The sequence below is a fragment of the Macrotis lagotis genome, chromosome 2 (assembly GCF_037893015.1).
Source record: "Macrotis lagotis isolate mMagLag1 chromosome 2, bilby.v1.9.chrom.fasta, whole genome shotgun sequence".
NCBI classification, from domain to species: Eukaryota; Metazoa; Chordata; class Mammalia; order Peramelemorphia; family Peramelidae; genus Macrotis; species Macrotis lagotis.
In genome coordinates, this window is record NC_133659.1 from 310,544,947 (window position 1) to 310,571,007 (window position 26,061).

Below are 26,061 nucleotides of genomic sequence, written 5' to 3' on the forward strand. Positions count from 1 at the left end.
TGAGCTCTCCAAAGTTCCCAATTAGCTGATATACAAAGTTGTTGTCACCCTTATTGTTGTTAATTCTCTGTTGAGAGCTACAAATCAAAATTAGCAGATTCTTTGGCTTTTTTATTCCTGAAAATTTGTTTTCCTTTTCTATTTCCAAATGCTCTGGGGGATTGAGGTAAATTTCATCCAGCCAAGGAATAAAAAGAAGTTTGTCTACAGCACAGTATTGTATACAATAATTTACTATATGATTTTTAAGTGAAAGATTGGGATGGGTTTAAGAGGGAGATATCAGACCTGTTGTCTGGGGGGCCCTAAAGGTAGGATGATTTCTTATCGATTTGATATGATGTCAAATGAAGTTTTATCCATTAAAAGTGGTTTCATCTCACCAAGATGATGAAGCGATCCCTGAAAGTTCACACTAGTCTTATGGGTCAATGGTCTATGGAATGTCATACATCTCTCCAAATGAGTTTACATCATTCCATATTTTAAAAGCAATAGAAATGGAGTCTTGAGAAATTAATATAAACACACAAGGGAAAAAATAATGGCTTAGCTTCAGTCTCTTATCCTCAACATAAAAATAGCAATTGCCTCATTATCTCTAATATCTATATTTCTCTAATTTGGGGCAATGCTTTCCCCTAAGGGGGAAAAGATAGTGCCTATGGAATGACATCGGTATTATTTGAGTCACAATACATAATTCATCTCCTATTTGCTGAACTGTGTTAGTAAAGACTTAGTTTTCAACATGAAACTAAGTTTAGATCAGTGAGTTTCTTCCTTTGCCATATAAAGAATAATCAATATTCTGAAGTTGCTGAAGATGCCAAGTGGCCAGTGGGAAGTGGCTTGGCAGAGACCACTGTGAAATATGAGGTGCACGTGGTGAGAAGGCCTGGTTTTCCTCCTCTTTTAGGTGACCTTGAAGGAAAAGTGAAGTGGCTTGACAATTTCCAGAAGTTTCGTCACCTCCAAGAGATCATAGTGTGGCCTCCACTTTGGGATCGAGATAAAAGGTTCTTCATACCAGAGGTATACCCACTGGAATTGATGTCCCTTCCAGTAAATTTGTCTTTCTAGGGAAAAAAATCTCAAGGAGATGCTACCAAGGAATGAAAAAGCTAGGATTGTCCCCAAGAATTTCTAGACCCAGGGCAAGCACCCCAAACCATGTCTAAGGCATGTAACGAGAGATGCCCTCATTGACTGTATGGGACATTACATTATTAATACAGAAAGATAGGAACTGAGGAGCAATGTGGTAACTAGTTCTGGAGGAAGATGACCTGAATTCAAACCCTTCTCCTGTATCTTAGTCCTTGAGTAACCATGGGCAAGTCCTGAATCTCCCTAGGCTTCAATTTCCTCATCTGTTAAATTAGAGTGTTGGATTAGAGTTCATCATCTTAAACTTTTATGCTTTTTTCTAAAATAATCTGATAATTGTATTTCAATATAATCTGTTTCCTTTTTAATTCTATTTATTTCATTTTATGAATTTAAAAATATGGTTCTGAGAAAGGCTTTATAGGTTTCACCTGACCAAGAGCAAAGGAATCCACGGTAAACTCAAAAAGCTAAGAATTCCTGAACTTGATGGTTTCTGAAGACCCATCCTTCTCTAGCTCTATGGTCATTTATGTCCTCCTGGAATATTGGCATGATGCCTCTACTAGGGAGCTTGCCACACAAGGGGGAAGGATCCCACTCCAGCACAACAAAAGACTTTAAATACCCTGTAAATATGGCCCCCTAGAGTAAAGCCCCAGATGTTCTGCCTTAGTTTTAGCTTTGCAGGTGGGAATTCTGGCTAGTCGCATGACTTCCATCTAAGATTACTCTGGTATGGGGAAAGCAAATAGCTTATAGGATTTATTGAATATATGGGTTTTTTCCCCTAATTTATAAGACCACTAGTCAATAGTCCCTAAGAGATGACATTTCTAAAGTATATAGCACAGTATGTGGTAGGTAAAAAATTCTTGTTCTCTTCCTCCTTCCCCTTCTAGAGTATTCCAAGGGGCATGGCTTGGTATCACCCCTAGCTTCAGTTTATGTAGTTGGTATATTCTTCTACAGACTTTATATGAGTTTCTCTCTCTCTCTCTCTCTCTCTCTCTCTCTCTCTCTCTCTTGTTTTTTAAGTGTCTGAAACATATTTTTAAGGAGCATATGGCAGAAAACATCCTGTCACCAGCCAACAGACACCTCCTTCATGAGGGGAAGTTGACTCTCGCAGGTAATGAGTTGTTTTCCTTAAACTGCCAACACTTTCTATTTTGGAACTGTTAAGAAATCTGGTTTCTTGGTTTGTTCCCCTTTGAGGGAGTAGAAGAATAGAGTCTGGGGCAGTTGGGAGATGCAGTAGGTAGAGCAATGGGTCTGGAGTCAGGAAGACCTGAATCCAAATCCAATCTCAGGCATGTATTAATTAGCTTTAGGACTTTGGACAAGTTACAATACGTTTTTGGCTCAGTGTCCTCATCTGTAAAATGAGCTGGAGAAGGAAATGGCAAATCACCCCAGTATCTTTGCCAAGAAAACCCCAAATGAGGTCATGAAGAGTTGGACACAACTTAGAGGAACAACAAGAAATAGAGCCTGTCTTACTGAACCTGCAGTAAGGAAGCCTTAAGTTTAAATCTCACTTCTAATATTTACTAGTTATGTTACCCTTTGCCTCAGTTTCCACATCCATATAACGAAAGGGAAGGTAGACTCGGTGGTCTCTAAGGTTACCTCCAGCTCCCAATCTCTGAATATGATGAATCTGCAGCACTTTTAGTAAGACTCTCATCTTAGAAATGAAGAAGCTGTATGACCCTGCACAAGTCATTTAACTTTTCTGTGCTTCAATTTTTCATCTGTGAAATGTGAGGATTATTTGGTGGCATCAAAGATTCCCTTCTATCTCTAAATCTATGATCCAATGATCTTATTCTACTCTTTTGTGCCATTGGTGCTATAGAGTATTTCCTGTTCAGGTATTAGGTGACCTCTGGGATCTCTTTCACCTCTAAGATCATCTAAATAAGAATGGAAAGATTCACTGCATATTTATATTTTACATAAGTAAGAATGGAAAGAGTCACTGTATATTTATATTTTATATAAATAAGAATGGAAAGAGTCACTGTATATTTATATTTATATTTTATATAAGTAAGAATGGAAAGATTCACTGTATATTTATATTTTATATAAGAATGCAAAGATTCACTGTATATTTATATTTTATATAAATAAGAATAGAAAAATTCACTGTACATTTATATTTTATATAAATAAGAATGGAAAGATTCACTGCATATTTTATGGCACTAAGGATCCCAATTTAGAACCAAAAGGTACCTCAGAGACAGACTAATATAATCCTCTTATTTAACAGATAAGGAAACTGTGGTCTAGAAAGAAGTAGCTTGCCCAAGCCCATATTTGTTTTTCAGTCATATCCAAATCTTTATGACCCCATTTGGAGTTTTCTTGGCAAAGATAGTGGAGTGGTTTGCCTTTTTTTCCCCTTCAGTTTATTTTATTGATGAGGAAATTGAGGCAAGCAAGGTTAAGGGACTTGCCCAAGGTCTAATTTGTACTCAGGTCTTCCAGACTCCGGGTCTAGTGCTCTATCCACTGTACCACTAACTGCCCCCCCCCAATAAGTAACAGAGTCAAGACTTGAATCCAGGTCATTCTAAATCCTAAAACAAAGCTTTCTTCATTACATCATTCTGCCCTTTTCTCATTTTTTTTTTCTTATTTGTATTGGTTCCTTTGATTATAAATCTTTTATTTTCTTTGGATATTGGATAAAAGAAGGAAATGGTTTAAAAAATAGCAGCCATATTAAAGCTGAATCTTAATTCACTGTTCTTGCAGTGGGGGATGGGGGTAGAGGCCTACAGATGCTCTTTGGGACATGGAATAGACTGTTATTAAAAACCTAAAATTGAATCTCTAAGGGATCCTGAGTCAGGACTAAGACACCAACAGAATATGACCAGCCAAGGGAGACCATGACTGCTGGGAACCTCGTGAGGAAATTGGCCCTTGCTGTCTAGAAGTCCTATTAAAAAAAAAAAAAACAGGATTGTACTAAAAGAAAGTGCTGACAGTTAAATACTAAAAGTCAAAGAAAATAATACGCAATAAAAGTCTGGAAGACTCATGGATAATTGTCTGGTCTGTGCCAATTTGGACCTTCAGTTGCCAATAGTGGGACCATCTTATCCCAACATTTAGAAAGGAATTGGGAGAGCATGAATTTTACCAAGCTGAACAAACAAGATGAATCTTCAAAGATTTCTTTTTTAAAGGTATTATGTGATAGTAGACAGCTGAGACCTCAAAGGTTAGAAAGACCCAGGTGTGAGTTCAGATTCTGAGAAAGAGTGGCTGTCTGATCCCGGAAAAGTCACTCAGATTCCCCTTGCTGTTGTTTGCCCTTTGTTTTTGAAGAGGACCATGACATCAGAAAGGATGACTGGAGATGGCCCTGGATGCAGTAGGAGACAGTGGCCTTTTTAAGTTCAAGTCTTTCTCAAATCCCAATTCCAGAGGAAAAAGATATTGTGGAAGTTCACTTAAACAATGAAATCATAAATTCAAGCCTTTTCTCTCCCCTTCCTCAATTGAATCTCAACTCATTTAATCCTTGTTAACTTGACTGCCCATTACCTGATCAGCAACACCCGCCCACTTCCAATTCTCCATTTCTGACCATTTCCAACTGGTCTCCTCTGAGTTTCCTCTTTGTTTCTTGGAGATACTATTATCTCTTGAAATGTCAAACAACAAAAAAAAAAAAAAAAAAAAAAAAAAAACAACTCCAAACAGTCCTTCACTGTTTTTTAAAATTCTTCAATTTTTAAAGAAATTTGTATTCAGTGAATCCTGTTTTAACAACAACAAAGCAATCAAGCAAGAAGGAATTTTACAAAATGTTCTCTGTAAAGGTCTCACAGACTAAATGGGAAGGAGCCAGCCTCAGAGCCAGGAAGAACTGGCTTCACATTCAGTCTGTCACACATTCAGGTTGTGTGACTTCTGAACAAGTCACTTAACCCCTTAGTGACCTCATCTAAGGGATTGCCAGAAGATGCCAGGAAGAGACTAGAAATTTCTTGCTTAGGAAATTTCTAAAAGACCTTAGAAATGCTTTGCCTAGAGAATTTTTTCCAGTTTTTTAACAGTTTTATTTATTTGTTATTTTTTTTTTTTAGATTTTTCAAGGCAATGGGGTCAAGGGGCTTGCCCAAGGCCACACGACTAGGCAATTATTAAGTGTCTGAGGTTGGATTTGAATACAGGTACTCCTGACTCCAAGGCTGGTGCTCTATCCACTGCGCCACCTAGCCGCCCCTAACAGTTTTATGTAATACATATTTAACCTATTTATATAACATTTTATTTTAACTTTTTATTTTATTTAACATTTATTTAGTTCCAAATTCTATCCCTCTCTCTTTCCCCTTCCCCCTCCATAAGTCAGATATCAGTTAGAAAAAACAATAGCAAAACTCAATTTTTTATATAATCAAAATTATCTATTTTGTATTTTATAAAATATATCTTCTTTGGTCTTAAATGCTTCCCTTATTCATAAATCTGACAAACTATTCCATGCTCTCTTACTTTGCTTATAGTATCACCCTTCTTTGTGTAACTCATGGTTTGACTTTATCTGGGTAATATGGAGTGAGATGTTGTTCTATACAGTTTTCCTGGCAGTTTCTGTCAAATAAGTTTTTATTCCAAAAGTTTGGATCTTTGGATTTATCTTACAATAGATTATTATGCTTAGTTACTAAAATATAATTTGTACCTAATCTATTCTACTGACCCATCATTCTATTTCTTAGCCACTAACACAGTTTTGATAATTACTGCCTTATAATACAGTTTGAGATCTTATACAGGTAGACTACCTTTCTCAGCTTTTTTGAAACATTGATTCCCTTGAGATCCCTGAGCTTTTCTTCAGATGAATTTTGTTATTATTTTTGTAACTCTTTAAATAATTTTTATAGTTTAATTGATATAGCACTGAATAAATTAAATTAGGTAGAACTGTCATTTTATTATATTGGTTCAGCTTACCCATAAGCAATGAATACTTATCCAATTGTTTAGATATGCTGATGATCTATGTGGGCTTATTTTGTATCCTGTAACTTTGCAGAAGTTTTTAATAATTTCAAGGAGTTTTTTCACTGATTCTCTTAAGATTTTCTAAGTATAACATCACTCATCTGCAAAAAGGGATAATCCTCATTGCCTATTCTAATTCCTTTAATTTCTTTTCATCTCTTATTGCTTTGGCTAACATTTCTAGCACAGTATTAAGTAATAGAGATGTTAATATAAGATGTTATAAGCTTAATGATTATAAGCTTCTAGCTTATTCCCATTACAGAAGATGCTTGCTGATGGCTTTAGATAAACAATATCATTTTAAGATGAGCTCCATTTATTCCTATGCTCTCCAGTATTTTTAATAGGAATGAGGGCTGTATTTCGTAAAAAGCTTTTGAGATAATCATATGATTTCTGTTAGTTTTGTAATTGATATAGTGAATTATGCTGACAGTTTTGCTAATATTGAACCTGTCCACCCCTTCTGGTAGAAATTCTATCTGGTCATAGTTTGTGATCTTTATGATATAATGCTGTAATATCTATCTTTCCTGGCATTATTTTCAGGGGGTTTTTTGCTTCAATATTCATTAGGGAATTATAATTTTGTTTCTGTTTTGGCATCATGTTTGTGCCATAAAAGGAATTTGGTAGTTTTCATTCTTTGCTTATTTTTCCAAACACTTTATACAGTATTGGGTTTAATTGTTCTATAAATGTTTGGTAGAATGTGCTTCTGAATCTATCTAGAGCGTTTTTTTCCCTTAGGAAATACATTGATGGCCTGTTCAATTTTTTTTCTAAGATTCAATTCTTTAAGTATTTTTTTGGTTAATCTGAGTAATTTATTTTTTGTGTATTTATTCATCAATTTAATTTAGATTGTCAAATTTATTAGTATATAATTGGGCAAAATAGCTCCTGATAATTTTCTTAATTTCCTCTTCATTAGTGGTAAATTCACCCCTTTCATTTTTTAAATACTCATAATTTGATTTTCTTCTTTCCTTTTTTTTTTGGTTTTTGCAAGGCAAAGGCTTAAGTGACTTGCCCAAGGACAGACAGCTAGATAATTATTAAGTGCCTGAGACCAGATTTGAAGTCAGGTCCTCCTGACTCCAGGGCCAGTGCTCTATTTACTGCACCACCTAGCTGTCCCTTCACTGCACCACTTAGCTGCCCCCTTCTTTCCTTTTTTAAACCAAATTAACCAATTTTTTATTTTTTTCCCCCATAAAAACCAATTTTTAGTTTTATTTTAGTTGAATGGTTTCTTTACTTTCAATTTTATTGATATCTCCTTTGATTTTGATTTTCAGGATTTCCAATTTGGTGCTTAAATGGGGATTTTTAATTTGTTCTTTTTCTAGTTTTTTTAGTTGCATGCCCAATTTATTGATGTGGTTTTTTCCTCTATTTTATTGATATAAGGAATTAAAGACATAAAATTTTCCCTAAATATTGCTTTGACTGCATCCTATAAACTTTAGTATGGTTGTCTCATTGATGTCATTTTCTTTAGTGAAATTATCAATTTTTTCTATGATATGTTCTTTGATTCACTTGATTTTTAGGATTACATTACTTAATTACCAGTTTACTTTTAATCTCTCCATTATTCATTATTGAATGTAATTTTCCTTATCTGAAAAAGATACATTAACTATTTCTGCTTTTTTCATTTAGTTGTAAGATTTTGATATCCTAATACATGGTCAATTTTTGTGTAGATGCCATGTACTGCTGAGAAAAAAATATATTCCTTTCTTTTCCCATTCAATTTTCTCCAGAAAGGTATCATATCTAATTTTTCCAGAATTTTATTTACCTCCTCAAGCTCTTTCTTGTTCATTTTTGGGTAGATTTATCTAGCTCTGAGAGGAGACCCATTGGCACAATTTTATTGTCTGTTTCCTCCTGCAACATTCAACTTTTCCTTCAAAAATGTATTTTTTATACCATTTGATGCAGTATGTTTAGTATCAAATTGATTTCCTTGTCTATGATAGCTTTCAGCGAAATAAGGTTTCCTTGTTTATCTCTTTTAATTGAATTTATTTTTTACTTTTTCTTTGTCTGAGATCTTGATTGTTTCCCCTGCTTTCTTTGCTTCAGCTGAAGCATATTGTTGCTTTGTTGTAGACTCTGCTCCAGTCCCTTATCTTTACCCTATGTGTATCTTTCTGCTTCAAATGTGTTTCTTTTAACATCATATTGTAGGTTTCTGTTTTTTAATCCATTCTGCTATCTGCTTCTGTTTTATGGCTTTCTCCCATTAACATTTATAGTTATGATAACTGTGTATTTCTTTCCAAGTTATTTTTTGCGGGTTATCCCCCTTTCTCCCTTATCCCCCACCCTTTCTTTATTCACAAATGTTTTACTTCTGATCACTGTCTTCCCCAACATACCCCTCCTTTTATCAACCCTCACTCCCCCCTTCAATTATCCCTGTCCCCTTTGAATCTCTTAGAGGGCAAAATAGATTTCTAAATCCAACTGAGTGTGTATGTTATTCCCTCTTTGAAACAATTCTGATGAAAATAAGGTTAAGCTTTTCCCAACGCCCCTTACTCCCATCTTCTCCTCTATTATAATAGCTCTTTCATACCTCTTTTAGATGGATAATTTAACCCCATTAAATCTCCCAACCTCCTTCTTTTACTGCAATTTAATGTCTCACCCCTTTATTTTGTTTTTTTGGGGGTATCACTCTCTTTATATCCACATCCTGTTTCTAATATGCCCCTTCTAATTGCTCATACAGCAATAAAGTTAAGTCACAAATATTATCTTGCCAAAGAGAAATATATAGTTTAACCTTATTGAATTTCTTATCTTTCTTCTTGTTTCTTTTTTTATCATTTTATGTTTCCTTTGAGTCTTCTATTTGGAGGTCAATTTTTTTTTAAATTCAGCTCTAATCTTTTAATTAGAGATACTTAAAGTTCTTTATTCTATTAAATATCCATTTCCCCAAAAAGAAGATTATAATCAATTTTGCTAATAGTAATCTTTGGTTATAGTCCTTAACTCCAGTCTTCTGGTATGTGTCTCATATTCTAAGACAATTGGTTCTTTAGCTGCCAAATTCTGCATAATCCTGACTGCAGTTCCATGATATTTGAATTATTTTGTTTTGGCTGCTTGTGAACTCTGGCTATGATGCTTCTGGGAATTTTTCTTTGGGGGAACTCTTTCAGGCAATGTTTGTAGATTCTGGGAGTTTTCTTTTGGTGAACTCTTTCAGGCAATGTTTGTAGATTCAGTTTCAATTTTAATTTTGATATTTTTGCCCTCTGGTTTTAATGTATCAGGGAAGTTTTCTTTGATAATTTCTTGAAAGATTTTGGACAGGCTTTTTGTTCTTTTTATTATGGCTTTCAGGTAATCCAATATTATTATACTATCTCTTTCAGATTTATTTTCTAGGTCAGTTGTTTTGCCTTTGGGAAATTTCACATGTTATCTTTTTACTTTTTAAATTTTGTTTTCTTGTATCTTGATATCTTATTCAAGTCTAATTTGTAAGGAATTATTTTCTTCAGTGAGCCTACTTACTTCCTTTTCCATTTGGTCAATTCTATTTTTAGGAACTTTTCATAATATATAATTTTATACATATTATATAAATTTTTATTATCTTTTCTATTGCTATTGACTCATTTTTCATGATTCTCTTGCATTATTCTCATTTCTTTTCCCAGTTTTCCTTTTTTCTCTTGCATTTTTAAATTCTTTTAAAGATCTTCCAGGAATTCTTTTTTTTTTTAGGTTTTTGTAAGGCAAAGGGGGTTAAGTGGCTTGCCCAAGGCCATACAGGTAATTATTAAGTGTCTGAGGTCAAATTTGAACTCAGGTTCTCCTGACTCCAGGGCCGGTGCTCTATCCACTGCACCACCTAGCCACCCCCAGGAATTCTTTTTAGGTCAGAGACCAAATTATATTTTTCTTTGATACTTTTACCTATAGCCATTTTGATAGTATTATCGTCTTCTAAGTTTATGTCTTGACCCTCCCTATCACCATTGAAACTTTCTGTAGTCAAGCTCTTTTTTATCTTTTTGTTCATTTTTTTTTGTCTTTTTTGTGAAAGTGTTTTTATGTGAGAGATGAGTTCTGGTCTTACACTGTACCAAGTTTTTTGTGCTGAGGCTCTTATTCTAATTGCTGGTTTTCATGGACTTCAGGAGTTAGTTGCTTGCTCTCCCTAGAAAGTAAGCTTCCCTTTTCAGCTTATATTGGGGCGTCTGGGGCCTCCCCCTCCCCCTTGGTGTCTCCTGGGTGTGAGAGTTATCTCCAGGGATAAGGCCTTGCCGCTGGATTATCCTGGCAACAAAGTTTTCTGGTGACCAGTCCTAGAGGAGGGTGGGCCTCAGGGCTGGGGCCCATTTATAGTTATGATAACTGTGTATTTTCCTACATGTTATTTTTCACTTGTTTAATCCCCTTTTCTCTCTTGCCCCCACCCTTTCTTTACTCACAAATGTTTTACTTCTGATCACTGTCTTCCCCAATATACCCTTCCTTTTATCAGTCCCCACTCCCCCCTTCTACTATCCCTGTCCCCTTTAAATCTTTTATAAGGAAAGATATATTTCTATATTCAACTAAGTGTGTATGTCATTCCCTCTTTGAACCAATTCTGATGAAAGTAAGCTTGCCGAGTTGCCATGGAAATAGGGCCTCTCTACTGATGTGCCCCAGGAGTGGGGTCTCATTAGTGACCAGTGTCTGGACTGGGCTTCATTCCTGGTCAGCAGTGGGGTCAAGGTCTCCCTGATCTGGAGTTACTAGGGTGGGTCCTTGCTGGGCTATATAGATTGTTGGCTTGCTTATGGGGCTGCAGGCTTGCTGGGTTTCATTGGTGCATTGATCCAGGCTTGGAGACTTGCCATAGGGTCCCTGCTGCTGTGGCTACTGTTGGACCTCACTCCCCAACCACCCCAGTGAGACAGACCTTTTCTACCAGGTTTGTAAGTTATTTCCCTCCTCCTAGATCAATTCTGAGGCAGATTTCTGGTTGTTTAAGGGGAATTGGGAGGATTTTAGAAGGTTCTTCCTTCATTCCATCATCTTGAAATTGGAAATCCTCTAAAGAATTTCTGTAAAAAATCTTAGAACAATAAATTCAGAACTGATAAGCACTCAAAAGTCCAACCCTTTATCTAACATATTGGAAATTGAGTCTCAGATACTTTAAGCACTTTTTCAAGGAAAATAGTCAATACTGATTTGAATTCAGAATTTGAACTCAAGACCTCTGAACCCAAAGTCTATATTCTTTTCTACTCTATCACTTCACCTCCTATATTTTAGAGACAAGATAGATGAACTAATTTTCTTTCTCTGGCTAAACACAGTGACCACATCATCTGTTGTAAATATAAAATACAAACAGCACACAAATTTGAGCAGCTGGAAGTTTTAACCACAAAATATTGTGTCTTCTGTGATGTGCTGAGAATGTAGACCCTTTTCCAGATGGTCAGATAAGGAATCCTGCCAGAGGGATTTTGCTCCAGAGATTTTCTGAGACTGGGACTGTGCAGTCCAATGTTTTTTGTAAAAATAAAATCATCATAATAGCTAAGATTTATATAATGCATACAATATTCTTTACAATTATTTTCTCATTTGATCCCCAAAACAACTCTGGCAGGTAGGTGCTATGATCATCTGTATTTTGTTGTTGTTTAGTTTTCTTTCATGTTCAATTCTTTGTGAACTCTTTGGGAGTTTTCTTGGCAAAGATGCTGAAGTGTTTGCCATTTTTCTCCTCCAACTCATTTTACAACTTAGAAAACTGAGGCAAACAGGATGGAATGACTTTACTAGAATCACACAGCTAGTATGAGTTCAGATTTGACCTCAGAACTTAACTTTTAATCCAGTGCTCTATCTCCTGAGTCACCTAGCAAGCCCAAGTGACATCAGCAATATCACTCTTCTTCAATCTCCTGGCCATCTCATGTTACAAAGAATAATTTTAAATTGTTCGTACAATTTTTCAAATAATAAGCATCTTTATTTGATTAATCTGTGACTCCCCTCCTCATTAAACAATTTTTCTAAAAAAATTTCCTTAATAATTATAGGCACAGTCTGATAAAAAATAAACTCTCATGTTATCCATGTCTGAAAATATATGTTCTCACTACATTTTAAATTCAACATCTTTCTGGCAGGAGGGGAGTGATGTGGTTAATTTTCATTCTTTTGGATTTGTGTTCTGTCCTTGTGGTGATGCATTTAAATATACAAAGAGTATTTTTTCAGATAAAAAGGAAGATAGCAATACAATGATTAAAGACAATGCTAAAGGACTTGTGATGAAAAAATAACATCCATATCTAGAGAAAGAACTATGGAGTTGGAATGAAGACCTAAGCTTACTATTTTTCATTTTAAAAATTTATTTTTTGCTTTATGTTTTTAAATACTCTCATGGTTTTTTGTTGCCTCTTACTCTGATTCTTCTGTCACAACAAGACCAATATGGAAAAAACCTGTATCAAATTACTTGGTGTCAAGTGGATGGGAGAGGGAAAGGAGGGATAGAGAAAAGTGTGGAACTCAAAATCTTACAGAAAAATGAATGTTGAAAACTATCTTTATATGTCATTGAAATTATAAATAAATTTAATTTTTAAAAAAAGATGAAGAGGAAAAAAGATTTTAAAAGACAGCAAAACCAGTTAATACATTGAAAATGTATAGAAAAATAGATCTGAAAATATATACAGTGTTCCACACCTATGGGCCTCCTGCTTCTGCAACTACCCAGCAGCTGCTTCCAGAGCACTCAGCCCACAGAAGGTAAGGGGGTCAGAGGAGATGGTTAGTGTCAGGACTCTGCTGCTTTGCCTATATCCAGACCTGGGTAGCAGTCTGTGGCCCCCTATTCCCATAGCAGAACAGGAATCCTCCTCACAGCTCTAGGGGAGTGCTTGTGGTCATCCACAGTCCAGAGCACAGGGAGAGCAATCAGAACCTCTCAGAAGACATTGGATGGGGCAGCTAGGTGGCACAGTGGATAGAGAACTGGCCCTGAAGTCAGGAGTAACCTGAATTCTAATCTGGCCTCAGAAACTTAATAATTACCTAGCTGTGTGGCCTTGGGCAAGCCACTTAACTCCATTGTCTTGCAAAAACCTAAAAGAAAAAAAAAGAAGACATTGGAGGAATTGAGGTCCTTGGAAGGGGTGTCCCCAAAACCTCCCAAAACTGTGGAAGTATGTTAAAATCAGGCCATAGGTTGAGGAAATGAGCAAAGAAAAAGAAGAATCTGCCTTAACAATTACTTTGGTCCCCTGGAGGATCAAAAATACACACTCAGAAGATGACAAAGTCCAAGCTTCTGTATCCTAAGCATCCAAGAGAAATAGGAATTGGTCTCAGACTGTGGAAAAGCTCAGAAAAGACTTTGAAAAGCAAGTAAGGTAGGTAGAGGAAAAATTGGGAAGAGAAATAAGAGCAGTGCAGAAAAATCATGAAAAACAAGTCAGCAACTTGGAGAAGAAAATACAAAGAAACATTGAAGAAAATAGCATGCTAAAAATCAATTTAGGTAAAATGGAAAGGCAATTCAAAAGGATGAGGAAGACTGCCTTAAAAAGCAGAACTGGTCAGATGGAAAAGGAGATAAAAAAGCTCTCTGAAGAAAACAACTCCTTCAGATGTAGAATGGAGCTAAAGGAAGCTGAAGACTTTGTGAGAAATCAAGAAACAAAATAAAACCAAAAGAACAAAAGAAAATGTGAAATATTTCATTGGAAAAACATTTCATTGGAAATTTTCATTGGAAAAACAACTGACCTGGAAAACAGATCCAGAAGAGACAATTTAAAAATTATTGGGCTACATGAAAGTCATGATCAGGAAAAGAGCATTGATTATATTTTTCAAGAAACAATCTGGCAAAATTTCCCTGAGATCCTAGAAGTAGATGGTAAAATAGAAATTGAGGGAAGCCAACAATTGCCTCCTGAAAGAGATTATAAAATGAAAATTCTCTGGAATATTAGTCAAATTCCAGAATTCTCAAGTCAAAAAGAAAATATTACAAGCAGTCAGAAACAAAGAATTCAAATATTGTAGAGCTACAGTCAAGATCACACAGGATTGAGCAGTTTCTGCATTAAGGATTTGGAATATGATATTCCAGGAGGCAAAAGAGCTTGGATTACAACTGAGAATCAACCACCCAACAAAACTGAACATCCTCTTCCAGGGGAAAAGATGGACTTTCAATGAAACAGAAGACTTTCAAACTTTCCTATTGAAATAACCAGAGCTGAACAGAAAGTACAGGATTCAGGTGAACCATAGAGGGGGTGGACGAGAAGGACTAATTATGAGGGATTTAATGATGATGAACTGTGTGCATCCCTGCATGGGAAGATGATATTGATAATATTCATCTGATCCTTTCCACCTACTGGAGAAATCAGAAAGAGCATATATAGACAAGATACAGAAGGGAGTTGAATATAAAGGTACAATATATTATAAAGAGGGAGTCAATGGATGAAAAGAGAATATACTGGGAGAAAGGGAAAGGAGAGGAAGAATGGGCTAAGATATTTTGTATAAAAGATTCAAGAAAAAGCTTTTGCAATAGAGTGGAAGTGGGGAAGGTGAGGGGGGGAATAAGTGAGCCTTCATTGTCATCAGAAATGGTTCAGAGAGGAAATAACATACACACTTAATAGGATAAAGAATACTATCTTACCCTAGAGGATAAAGGAGAGGAAAGGGATGGGAGAAAGGGGAAGGGGGTGGGGGGGGGAGAATGTAGTTGATAGAAGAGAGAAAAGATCATGGGAGAGGGTAATCAGATACAATACACTTCTGAGGAGGGTCAGAATGAAAGGGGAGAGAGAATAGAATCAATGAGAATTCAGAGGAATAGAATGGAGGGAAATGCAACTAGCCATAGCAACTGTGGGAAAAAAAAATATTAAAGCAACTTCTCTGTTGAATTTATGATAAAGAATGCAACTCATCCCAGAGATAGAACCAATAATATCTAAACACAGACTGAAGTACATTTTTTTCCTCTCATTTCATTTCTCTTGAGGTTTCTCTATCTTTTGAGGGGAAGGGGGTTTAATGTCTACTTTCACAACAAGATTATTGTAGTAACATAGGGCAATTATATGGTACAGTGGTTGAAACACTAACCTTGAAAGCAGGAGAACCTGAGTTCAAATTCAACCTCAGACACTTGACACCAACTAGCTGTGTGACCCTGGACAAGTCACTTCACCCTGATTGCCTCACATCCAGGACCATCTCCAGTCATCCTGATTCATATCTGGCCACTGGACCCAGATGGTTCTGGAGAAGAAAGGGGGGCTAGTGACTTAGCACAGCCCCCCTCAACTCAAGCCCAATTCATGTGCTTGTCATGGTGTCACCACCCTGAGGTCATGGTCTTCTTCCAAATGAAGAACAAACAACAACATTGTAGTAATGTGAAAATAAATAAATAATTTTTAAAAATAAGGATTGGGGATGGGAAGAGTCATCTCTTAAAGTCTCTTCTTTGGGACAAGGCTTGTTCTTAGTAATCTTGCAACATTTTCTTTTGATGGATATGTATATTTGTTCTTTGCATTTACATTATTGTAATTGTTGCATATATTTTCATGAATCTACTTTTGCATCTGATGGTGTATATCTTTCCATGCTTCTTTTCATCTATCATGTTTATCTTTTCAAACACACTGATATTCCATTATTCGTGTGCTTTAGGAGAGGGAGAGACAGACAGAAGAAGGATAGACAGACAGACTTTTTATCAATGACTTCCTTGGTATATAAGCCTAGTAGAAGAATCTCTGGGTTAGAGGACATGGATGGTTTAATCACTATATTTGCATAATTCCAACTTGCTTTCTAAAATGGTTGTACTGATCCACATTCCACTAATAATGCACCTGTGTGTGTCTTCTCACAACCCTTCCAATACTGACTATTCTCATCTTTTGTCATCTTTTTAAATTTGTTGGGTGTGATTGAAATAAAATCTCAGGATTGTTTTGATCTGCATTTTTCTTATTAGTGACTTGTTACATTCTTTCATATGGTAGTTAAGACTTTATTTTTCTTTTGAGAACTATTAGTTCATTCCCTTTGACCATTTATCTATGGGCAAATGGTTAATGTTAGTTTTCTATATATCCTGAATACTGAACCTTAGCTGAGAAATCTCTTTTATTTTTATTTGCTTTCCTTCTTGATAATAGAGCCATTCATTTTATTCATGCAAAAGCTTTATAATTTCAGGTAATTATAATAATTATTTTTTGTAATGTGTAATTGTTTTCATTTCTTGTTTGGTTAAGTCAATTGTCCATTCTGATGAATCTTGTTTATATGGTGCTATTCCTCACTTACCAATTCAAAAGCACCTGAAATGTGACCTTGGAATCCAATGGAATACACTATCACTATTAATAATCAATAATCAGAGGTAGAAAGTTTTTCTAGTTGTACTAATATGTTGCAGAAAAGACCAGGGCCTCTGTTTCAGAGTATGTATCAGATCTCTCCAAACGTAAATCAATATTGTGCCAATCTGAAAAACAGAATTAAACTCTAACAATTTTAGATCTGTTGTGAGGTCATGGAACTAGAAATTTGAAACTCTCCATTGCATATATATCCTGCTCTGTGAGCTAAAAATTACAGCCATATAAGAAGAATCTATATTGGGGATATCTCCTTCCATCAGTAGAGATAATAACTCACCAATGGTTCAATAGATAAATCCCAGGGTCATTGGGGTCAAGTGACTAATTCAAGGTAACAAAGCTAGTAAGAGGCAAAGGTAGGATTTGAACTCCAGTCTTAGAGAAACTAAATGAGTTGTCCAAAGGAAGATAGGGACTAAGTGGCAGAATCTAGATCTAGAATCTAGACCTTCTTACTCACAATCTAATATTCCATCCACTGAGACACACATTCCTTCTACCATCTGGGACATGGGCAAGGATTGGAGAAGATCTGTGATTTCATTGGTAAAGGGAAGTTCCCATTAGGAAAATGCAAATTATTGTCTAAAAGAGTTGCCTGTGGGCACTGAGGAATTAAGTGATTCAATCAGAGTTACACAACCAGTATATATCTCAGAAGAATAATTTAGGATCAAAACTAAAATATGCTTTTTTGTATTTTTTCCAATAACATGTAAAGATAGTTTTCAACATTCATTTTTCATAAGATTTTGAGCTCCATTTTTCTCCCTCCCTTGCTTCCTCCTTCCCCAAGACAGCAAAGTTATCTTCTATAGATTATACTTGAACAATTGTACCAATTATAACTAAAATATGTATTTTTTATAAAAGCTCACCTTATCGTTTCTTGCCCTATCTCCCTCTTCCCTCTCTTTTCTCAGAAAGCACCAGATTCCTAGATGTCTACCTGTTTCTGTTTGATGACTTCCTATTAATTACAAAAACCAAACACAGCAAAAAGGTAATGAACTCTTTCTCACTTTGCTGAGTTTTTTTCCCCTTTATAAAAATAAATAGTTGTGGTGATTTTTATAGAGACCCAGCCAAAATAAAAAAAAGTCTTCATATGATCTTAGTATTGGAGCCAGAAGGGACTTTGGAAACCATTGACTCTAACCTCCTCATATTACAGATGAGGAAACTGAGGTTGAGGAGATATTTAAAGACTTAAATGCAGTCTTTAGTTCTATAGCTAGAAATCAGCAAAACAGATGTCTAATTTATCCAGGATTTCCAAACCACCATAATTAATTTGGGGAACATGGTGGTATTCACACAGAGGAGTATTCAGGACACATTCTATTATGAATTCTGGGGGTAGTGGAGAAAGAGGGGAAGGCAGCTAGGTGGTACAGTGGAGTTAGGAGAATCTGAGCTCAAATCCAGCCTCAGACACTTGGTGCTTAGTAGTTGTATGACCCTAAGCAATTGCCTTAAATTAAAAAAAAAGAGTACCTTGGGTTATTCTGTAAAGAAATGATGGAATGAGGGTGGGAGCTCACCCAGGGCCACCATTTAACAACTTATTTTAACTAAGAACAATTATTCTTAATAATAGATGCTAAGCTCTATTATTTCTTCCATCAGCATAGATAACAGCTCATCAAGAGCTTAGTAGATAAATTCCAAGGAGTTGGCTGAAAGTCATCAAGGTTGAATGACTTGCCCAAGGAAACACAGCTAATAAGTGGCCATGCTGGGATTTGAACTCAAGTCTTCTAAATTTGCCAAATAACTGACCAGGAAATTAGCATCTATAAAGTTACAATTATATCATTTAATACTTACAACCACTGTTGGCAAGGTATTATTATTATCACTCCCATTTTACAAAGGAGAAAACAGAGAGTCAAAGGTTGTGACTTGGAATCACACAGCTAGTAAGTGCTTGAGGATAGACTCGAACTCAGATTTTCCTGATTCTAGTCCCAGCATTCAGTGTACTGTCACCAGCTACCTCTCAAGAGGTACCTTTTACAGAATAGGTAATTTTCTTGAGAGTCAGGAGGCAAAGGAATTCTGATGTTGAAGCTAATATACAAGGACAGCTTTTTAACTCTATTTCTACTTGTTACACTTTGGCAAAGTGAAACCAAAACAAATGTACAGTCATTAGAGAGGTGGTCTCATACCCACCCCAACTTCATAAACTAAAATCATCCAAATGAAAAATATGTTTGTTTCTTGATCTTTCCAGTAGAATGTAAGGCAATTAGGAGCAGAGTCTGATTTTAGGTTTAGTCTCTATATCCTGAAGTGGCCAGAGTAGTAGTTGCTGGCTATACATTTGTTGAATTGAGTTGAATGCAATTGATTGAATTGAATTACTCAAAAAACCTCTTTAATTAGTCTTTTTCTGGCAACAATCAAGTTCGGATTACAAAGGCCTCCAGTACTTGGTCTTCAAGTGTATCTGTATTAGGTTTAGGACTTCCAAGATAAGAGAGGGCTAGACCCAAATAACAGTTTTTGTTGATGTTAGTGTTGAGATTCTTCATGGACCCCATAGTTTATCATTTCCTTCTCCAGTTCATTTTACAGAGGAGAAAACTGAGGGAAACAGGGTGAAGTGACTTACCCAGAGTTACCAGCTAATAAGAGTTTATTGAATAGTATAACTCATCTGGTGGGCTGAATCTATTATCATCTATTTTCCATTTCCCAATAATCCCAACCACTGATCCAGTCATTCCTTTGATCATCACCTTGCCTAAAAAAACACTAAAACATTTTTGCTCATCTTCATACTAATTATTCAATGCCTTTGGCCCACTTGAGCTGCTAACACTATTGTTCTAGGGCCATGTCTTTTTTCTGTATTCTTCCTCCATTATTGGCCCTTGCATCCATCCTCTGTGTATGTCTTTCAAAATTCCAAATGGGCCACAAGCTGTCTGCACTCAGCATGCATCCCCCTATTGGTAATCCTATCTCTTCTGAGACCCTGCTGTTGTTATCAATTTAATATAGAGAACCTCTTGAATCATTTTGTGTGTTTATAGGAGACTGATTGTTGTCATGAAAGTCATTGGACTGGCAATTAGGGGAGACATGGCAAGTTCCTTCTCCCTCTTTGGGACTCAGTTTCCTCAACTGAAAAAAGAGAGATCCCAAGTATATGACACCTGAGATCCTTTCACCTTCTAAAATTCTGTTAATCTATGAGGAAGAAAGCTCTGGTCTGACTCACCTGAATTCTGAAGACTTATAAGTGTTGCCGGTAGTCAAAGGATAAGTATCCTGTAATCAAATATGGCTTTGGTACCAAAAAAAAGGAAACTTGCAGATATTAGTCAAAATGATGTTTATCAACATGAAAATATGGCAATATTTTCCTTCATTTATCACTTCACGAGAAGTAACATGGAGTAGTGGAGAGTGAACCAGTCTCAGGGCCAGAAATATCTGGGTTCAAGTCCAGAGCCTTCCATATACCAGCTGTGTGACCTTGGGCAAATCAACTTGACCTCTGCCTCAGTTTCTTCAATTGAAAAATGGAGATAATAAGGTACCTGCTTATTCCTTTCCTCTGTCACCTCCCCCAGTCAAGTCAATGAAGTCAACAGAAGCAAACCCAAGCTTATTGCCACTTCAATGGGATTGGCAATAAGAAAGTCCATCATTTTATTTGTCCAGCTCTAAGACTGCTGCCTAAAAAAACAGACCTTCAATGATGGATAGAACAGTTAATAGGAGGCAACTGGTTAATGAAACCGCAAGCTCCCTTAGGGAATGAAACATTTACACAGCTTGAACTAGTTTTCTGATTCCATTTTCAGAGTGCACCAAGAATTTCCTGTCTGATATCTATCTTCCCATTGAGTAGAACATCCCCCAAGCTTAACCTGAGAGGTGGGAGAGGAGAAGGGGAGAAGCTTGTGATCTCATTGATAAAATGCCCCTTAGGAAGGAGAGGGTGTGATGCCAAAGAAAGGAAACTATCTTTAAGACAAGACCTCAAACACCTGCATACCCTCCCCATTCTGATTAACTGATTCCTTCTAGGTTAACTGTCACTGCTCTGGGCCCTAGAGATACTGCGACAAAAATTAGTTTCCTACCCTCAAGGAACTTACATTCTGTACATTCTGTGTGTGTGTGTGTGTGTGTGTGTGTGTGTGTGTGTGTTGTGTGTTTGTGTATATTTGTTTTGGAAGAGCCAACTAGTAAAGTACATAATTTACACAAAGAAACCTCAAAGGGATTTGGCAGAAAGAAAGGATTAATTATTTCAGAGTTTAGAAAAGGTTTTGGATGTGGGCTTGGGTGTTCATGGCTCCGGGGCTGGTGCTCTGTCCATTGTACCACCTGGCCATACCTACAATTATTACTATTACTTTTTTTATTTTAATTTTTTTTCTCTCCCCTTTATTGCTCAAACAAGTCTATATGGGGGAGGGGTATTTTGTTTACTCTTAAACAAGAACATTTTATTAATGTATAAAAAACATTATTTGTACAAAATGAGAATAAATATTAAATTTTAAACAAAAGGGTTTTGGGAGAAGGTGAAATATGAGTTGAGTCCTTAATGGAGCTAGGGGCTCCAAGAGGTACAGGTGAGGAAGTGGAGATGGAGGTGAAGAGGGAGACATAAGAAGGTGGAGGTAAGGAGTAAAGGTGGAGGTGGAGGTGAGGAGCTCAAAGTAGAGGTGGAGGTGGAGGTGGAAGTGAGGTGCAGGTGAAGAAGTGGAGGTGAAAGTTAAGAAGTAGAGGTGAGGATGAGGAGGTGGAGATGGAGGTGGAGATGGAGATGAAGATGGGAGTGAGGTGCAGGTGAGGAGGAGGAGGGGGAGGAGGAGGACACTTCCAGGTATAGGAAACAGTCTGGTACCAATTAAACAATTATCTCTTTACAAAAGCATAGAGATACAGTGTCATGTAGGGAGAATGCCTAGCAGGCCCATTTATCTAGAAGTTAGGCAAGGTGAGAGGGAGAACATTTAACAAATAAGCTATAACAAATAGATTGGAATTATATTGCAAAGAGCTTTGAATGTCAACCTATGACCTGTCAACGATGGCCAAGACCAGCTGTACCTTAAGAGAAGCATTATGGTCAATTTTTTCATGTCATGGAATCATACATAAGCCATATTATTATTTTCTAGGAAAATTATTTCTGTTCCTTTATGCTGTTTTGCATTTCATTTCCATTATGCAAATTAGGATCATTTCCATCTCTTTCAAATTGCTTCATCTCTTATTTTAAAAATGATTGCAACAATTTGCAGACTCTAGGGTCCAGAGATTATCTGTAGTCTGGGCAATCTGTAGCATCCCTTGAGACTGGATCCCAAATTTAGCCTGGCCAGAATCATTCCCTCTCTCTTCATCCTTCCATCTTATTCCAAAAGGGATCAAAATATTGGGAAGGAAAACCTTTCTTAAGTATAATGGTGATGAAGATACAGTGACCATGGGTTTCAAAAGTGAGTGAATGAAATTAGATTTTTAAGCCCTGTTTATTGTCCATGGGCCTAGTACTTAGGTGCTCAGATAAAATCCAAGAAACACAAAGCAAAATAAAACATCCGACAAAAATAGTCCCTGCCTTCAAGGAACTCCTGGGGATCTAATGGGGAAGACATGCAAACAACTATATCCAAATAAGATATTGGCTAGATACATTGGAGATAATCTCAGAGGAAAGGCTTCTTGTAGAAGGGGAGATTTTTAGCAGGTACTTAAATTATTGGGAAATTATTCTCAGGATCCAGGAGGCACTATCGATCATATTTTGAGATGTCACCTAAAAGGGCTTTTTACAACATACAGTTATCATGAATAAGATGACAGTCCAGGAATGTTCATTTAAATTGATTAAGTCATTTTCTTCTTTTGTTTCAGAAACTTGGGGGCTCAGAAACAGGTTTGGTCTGCCCTTCCCTTACTCCTGAGCTACAGGCAATGATTAAAGAAGGTGGTTCTTGTACAGTACTTGATCAACCCATTCCTTTAGACCGGCTGATGGTCAAGAATATCGACCCATTTCATGTATCAGGTAGACTCCTGCTTCTGTTTGTCATCAGTTTTCCATTGCCCCACTGTTTGTTACACCTAAGTCTGATGGCTGCCATAATTGGAATCATCTTACTGCATATAACTGGATTGCACTACCCTATAGAAAGAACAGGATCAATTGATTTTTTTTTAATGCTAATACATCTTACAAGCCCACTAGGAACAAGGATTCTTTTAACAGGGTTAGTCTGGGGAAACAGAGTATTTTGTAAGAGAGTGTTCTTGAATCTGCAGATATGCAGGTGTAGTGAATGGGAAAGAGTGGTGGATTGAGAATCACTCACCTGGATCTGTTGCTTTAGGTCCACAGGATTATGGATTTAGAGATGAAAGGGGCCTCAGAGAACACAGTTTATTTTTCAGTCATTCAACTCTTTGTGATCTCATTTCTGGTTCTCTTGACAAAGATATCAGAGTGGTTTGCCATTTCCTTCTCCAGGTCATTTTATACATAAAAAAACTGAGGCAAGTAGGACTATGTGATTTTTCCAGGGTCACTCAGCTAGGAAGTGTGGCTGGATTTGAATTCATGAAGACTAGTCCTCCATCCGATGCAAGAATTACATTCAATATTTCTCTTACTCATGGTAGACACAATAAATGTGATGAATTAAACTGGAAAGTATTGTATATCATATGAGGAATCACACTCTAGTCAGTGATTTATTTAACAAGATATTTTTGATTCATGTTAAAATAAGATGCTAGAAGATGTATTGAAAATCATTAGATATAGTGAGAAGAAAGAATTCAACTAGACTATCATAAGAACAAAGATGATTTGAATTCTGGACCTGGAATTGTAATGGATCTTGGTCATATTTGGTCATATTGGGACAACAGTATGTATTATTGCTTTGAAATCTTATTTATATGTAGGACCCCCTTCTTTTGCCATATTGCCAATCATTGGGTAGTTTTTTGTTTGAAGAACACCACTTCTTTCTCCTTTGTCTTCTCTCCCCTCCTGAGATTCTGGCTGCTCAGACAGGCTGCATAATGTAAAAAAAATGTACCCTTAGGTATATGTGCTTCTGTACTCCATCATTTAGAAAGACTATTTTGTAAATTCCCTTAGCTTCCCGAGAAAGCATCATGTAGCCATGTTGTTCAAAATCTACCATTTACTTCAAATAAGAGATGAGTCAACCAATTACATTTTATAATGGAAATCAATATTCCTGCTCAAAGTCAGTCCTGTCTCAGAGAAGTCCTGTCATCACTAAATGTATTGTATTTAGCCAGTACAAGTCAAGACAGTGAAATAGTCTGGATGAATGGTCAGCTAAGAAAAATAGCATTCTTCTGTCAGCCCCCTCTGACAGCACTCACACCTCCTGAGAATCCAAGGCTGGACCTGCTCCCTTAAATAAATAAATGGACTTCAAAAAATAGGTAGGCTGAAAGATTTAAATATATATTCATTTTCGAACAGCAATAATTCAAAGAAAGGCATTTTTAAGAGTTCTTGCTGAGTAAAAGAAATCCTGCATGGTTTTTTTACACACCAGCTGGGGAATTAAAAAGGTCTACAACTTACCAACACTATTTTGCCTTCTCACATCTCACTTTATTTGTGTGTGTGTGTGTGTGTTTCAGGAGCCATAGTGTGAACCATATCTTCATGCTTTATCTTGATAACTACTTTTTTCTTGAGAAAGCAAGGAATTGTTGTGGGGAGGGAGAACTACCTCTCTCCCTTCATTGATTGTTTCCTGAGATAACATTATTTTTATCATGGAAACTTATTCTTAAAGTATCTGGCTTGTGGGCCATTCCCCATCATTTGCATGGCTAATTGAGAAGCAGTATGGAGTAACGGAAAGAGCACCAGTTTTGTAGTCAGAAGACCACCATTTGAACTCTGGTTTTGCTACTTCCTACTTGGGTTGACCTTAGTCAAGATGCTTAATCTCTCTTGAGTCTCAGACTCAACTCCAAAATGAGGAATTGGACTAGAGACACTCTTAGATTCCTTCCACTCCTAAGTCTGTGATGGTATGAATTTCATTTCCTCAAGTCTCAGGCAGCATTTGCAGTTCTAAGGTGACTTAATCTACCTGTGCCATCTTGCGAACCTTCTACCATCCCCTTCTTCCCCCAAACACTCAGAGGAACAACCAGGAAACTATTTAGATTTTGTAACTGAATAATTGTTGTTTGTCCTTCATTCTCAAAGAGGACCAACTATGAACTAAATGTGTTACTGTAAATGTCTTTTTTTAGTTTTTGGGTTAAGAAATGCTTTCCTTCTACAACATGAAAACCGTTATCAACAGTGCATAGCAGCCTTCTTGTTGCAAGCACAAACAGAAACTGCCAAAGTAAGTACTTCACTTAATTATGATTAATTAACTTAATAACTTAATTGCTCACTTCTGATTTTCAGATTTTATGTGAGGAAAGAATCCACTCAAATCATCTTTATTCTATTTAAGAAGAATAAGATGAGTATGTGGGCAGGGGGACAGTGAAGGTTCTTTTTTGGTGGGTTTAGATTCTATGTTATAAGGGCAGCTAGGTGGCACAGTGGATAGAGTACTGGCCCTGGAGTCAGGAGGACCTGAGTTCAAATCTGGCCTCAGACACTTAATAATTACCTAGTTGTGTGGCCTTGGGCAAGTCACTTAACCCCATTGCCTTCAATAATAAAAATTCTTAAAAGAAGATTCTATGTTATATAGATATAATCATAGTGCTCTACCCACTCAAGTTAGAGTTTTCCATTCTTGTAAAGTTCAAGATACCCTCCTCTAAATGGCCTGCTGTTGCAATTTCCCAATTTCCCAGACAACCTCTGAACTTGGCTCCCTTGGTTCATCTGCTCACCACTTAGAAAAATTCTGTGATACCAGTAACTGACCTACCTCCAGATAATGTCAAATGCTGGTTAGGTTTCCAGTTGGGGAGATATGAGTTTGTATGCTCAACTGCATAAGGACATCTGCAATAAACAAAAGAATTCATTATTCATCACAAATAAATTCCTTTAAATAACTACTATGTCCTAGTTCACAATAGAATTTCTATCTCTATTCCCTTTCCACACCATTTTCTCAGCACCTAAACAACTTTTATTATTGCTTTCTCCATATGATCTGTATTGTAGCATTTTCAAGTTTACCTGCTTTGCATGAATTTATATTTATAAAGGGTTTCTGTTTTATCACAATGCATCATAAGTAAGTCCATGAAATGGACCATGGAAGAGACAGGATAACCCAGTGGGTGGATAGCTAGCCTTAGCACTGACCCGCAGTTACCATGAGGGTAACTAAACTACCCTCCACTCCCTGATAGCTCTGTTTCTATGAGAGTTGCTGGCTATTGCAGCCCAGGACCAAGTCTGGTCAGCCAGGGGAGGTCCTCCCTCACCCCC

At 36.6% G+C, this 26,061-nt stretch overlaps 1 protein-coding gene across 11 annotated transcripts in view; it reads left to right on the top strand.

Annotated features, from left to right (window-relative positions):
• The window catches only part of PLEKHG7 (pleckstrin homology and RhoGEF domain containing G7), a 101,692-nt gene that overhangs the window by 66,963 nt on the left and 8,668 nt on the right, over positions 1 to 26,061 (top strand). For all 11 annotated transcript variants that reach the window (XM_074226579.1, XM_074226572.1, XM_074226575.1 and 8 more), the window contains 5 exons: positions 920 to 1,035; positions 2,149 to 2,242; positions 17,540 to 17,619; positions 22,509 to 22,662; positions 24,909 to 25,006. In XM_074226579.1, the coding sequence (XP_074082680.1) occupies positions 920 to 1,035; positions 2,149 to 2,242; positions 17,540 to 17,619; positions 22,509 to 22,662; positions 24,909 to 25,006 (542 nt within the window). The remainder of the gene's footprint in view (positions 1 to 919; positions 1,036 to 2,148; positions 2,243 to 17,539; positions 17,620 to 22,508; positions 22,663 to 24,908; positions 25,007 to 26,061) is intronic.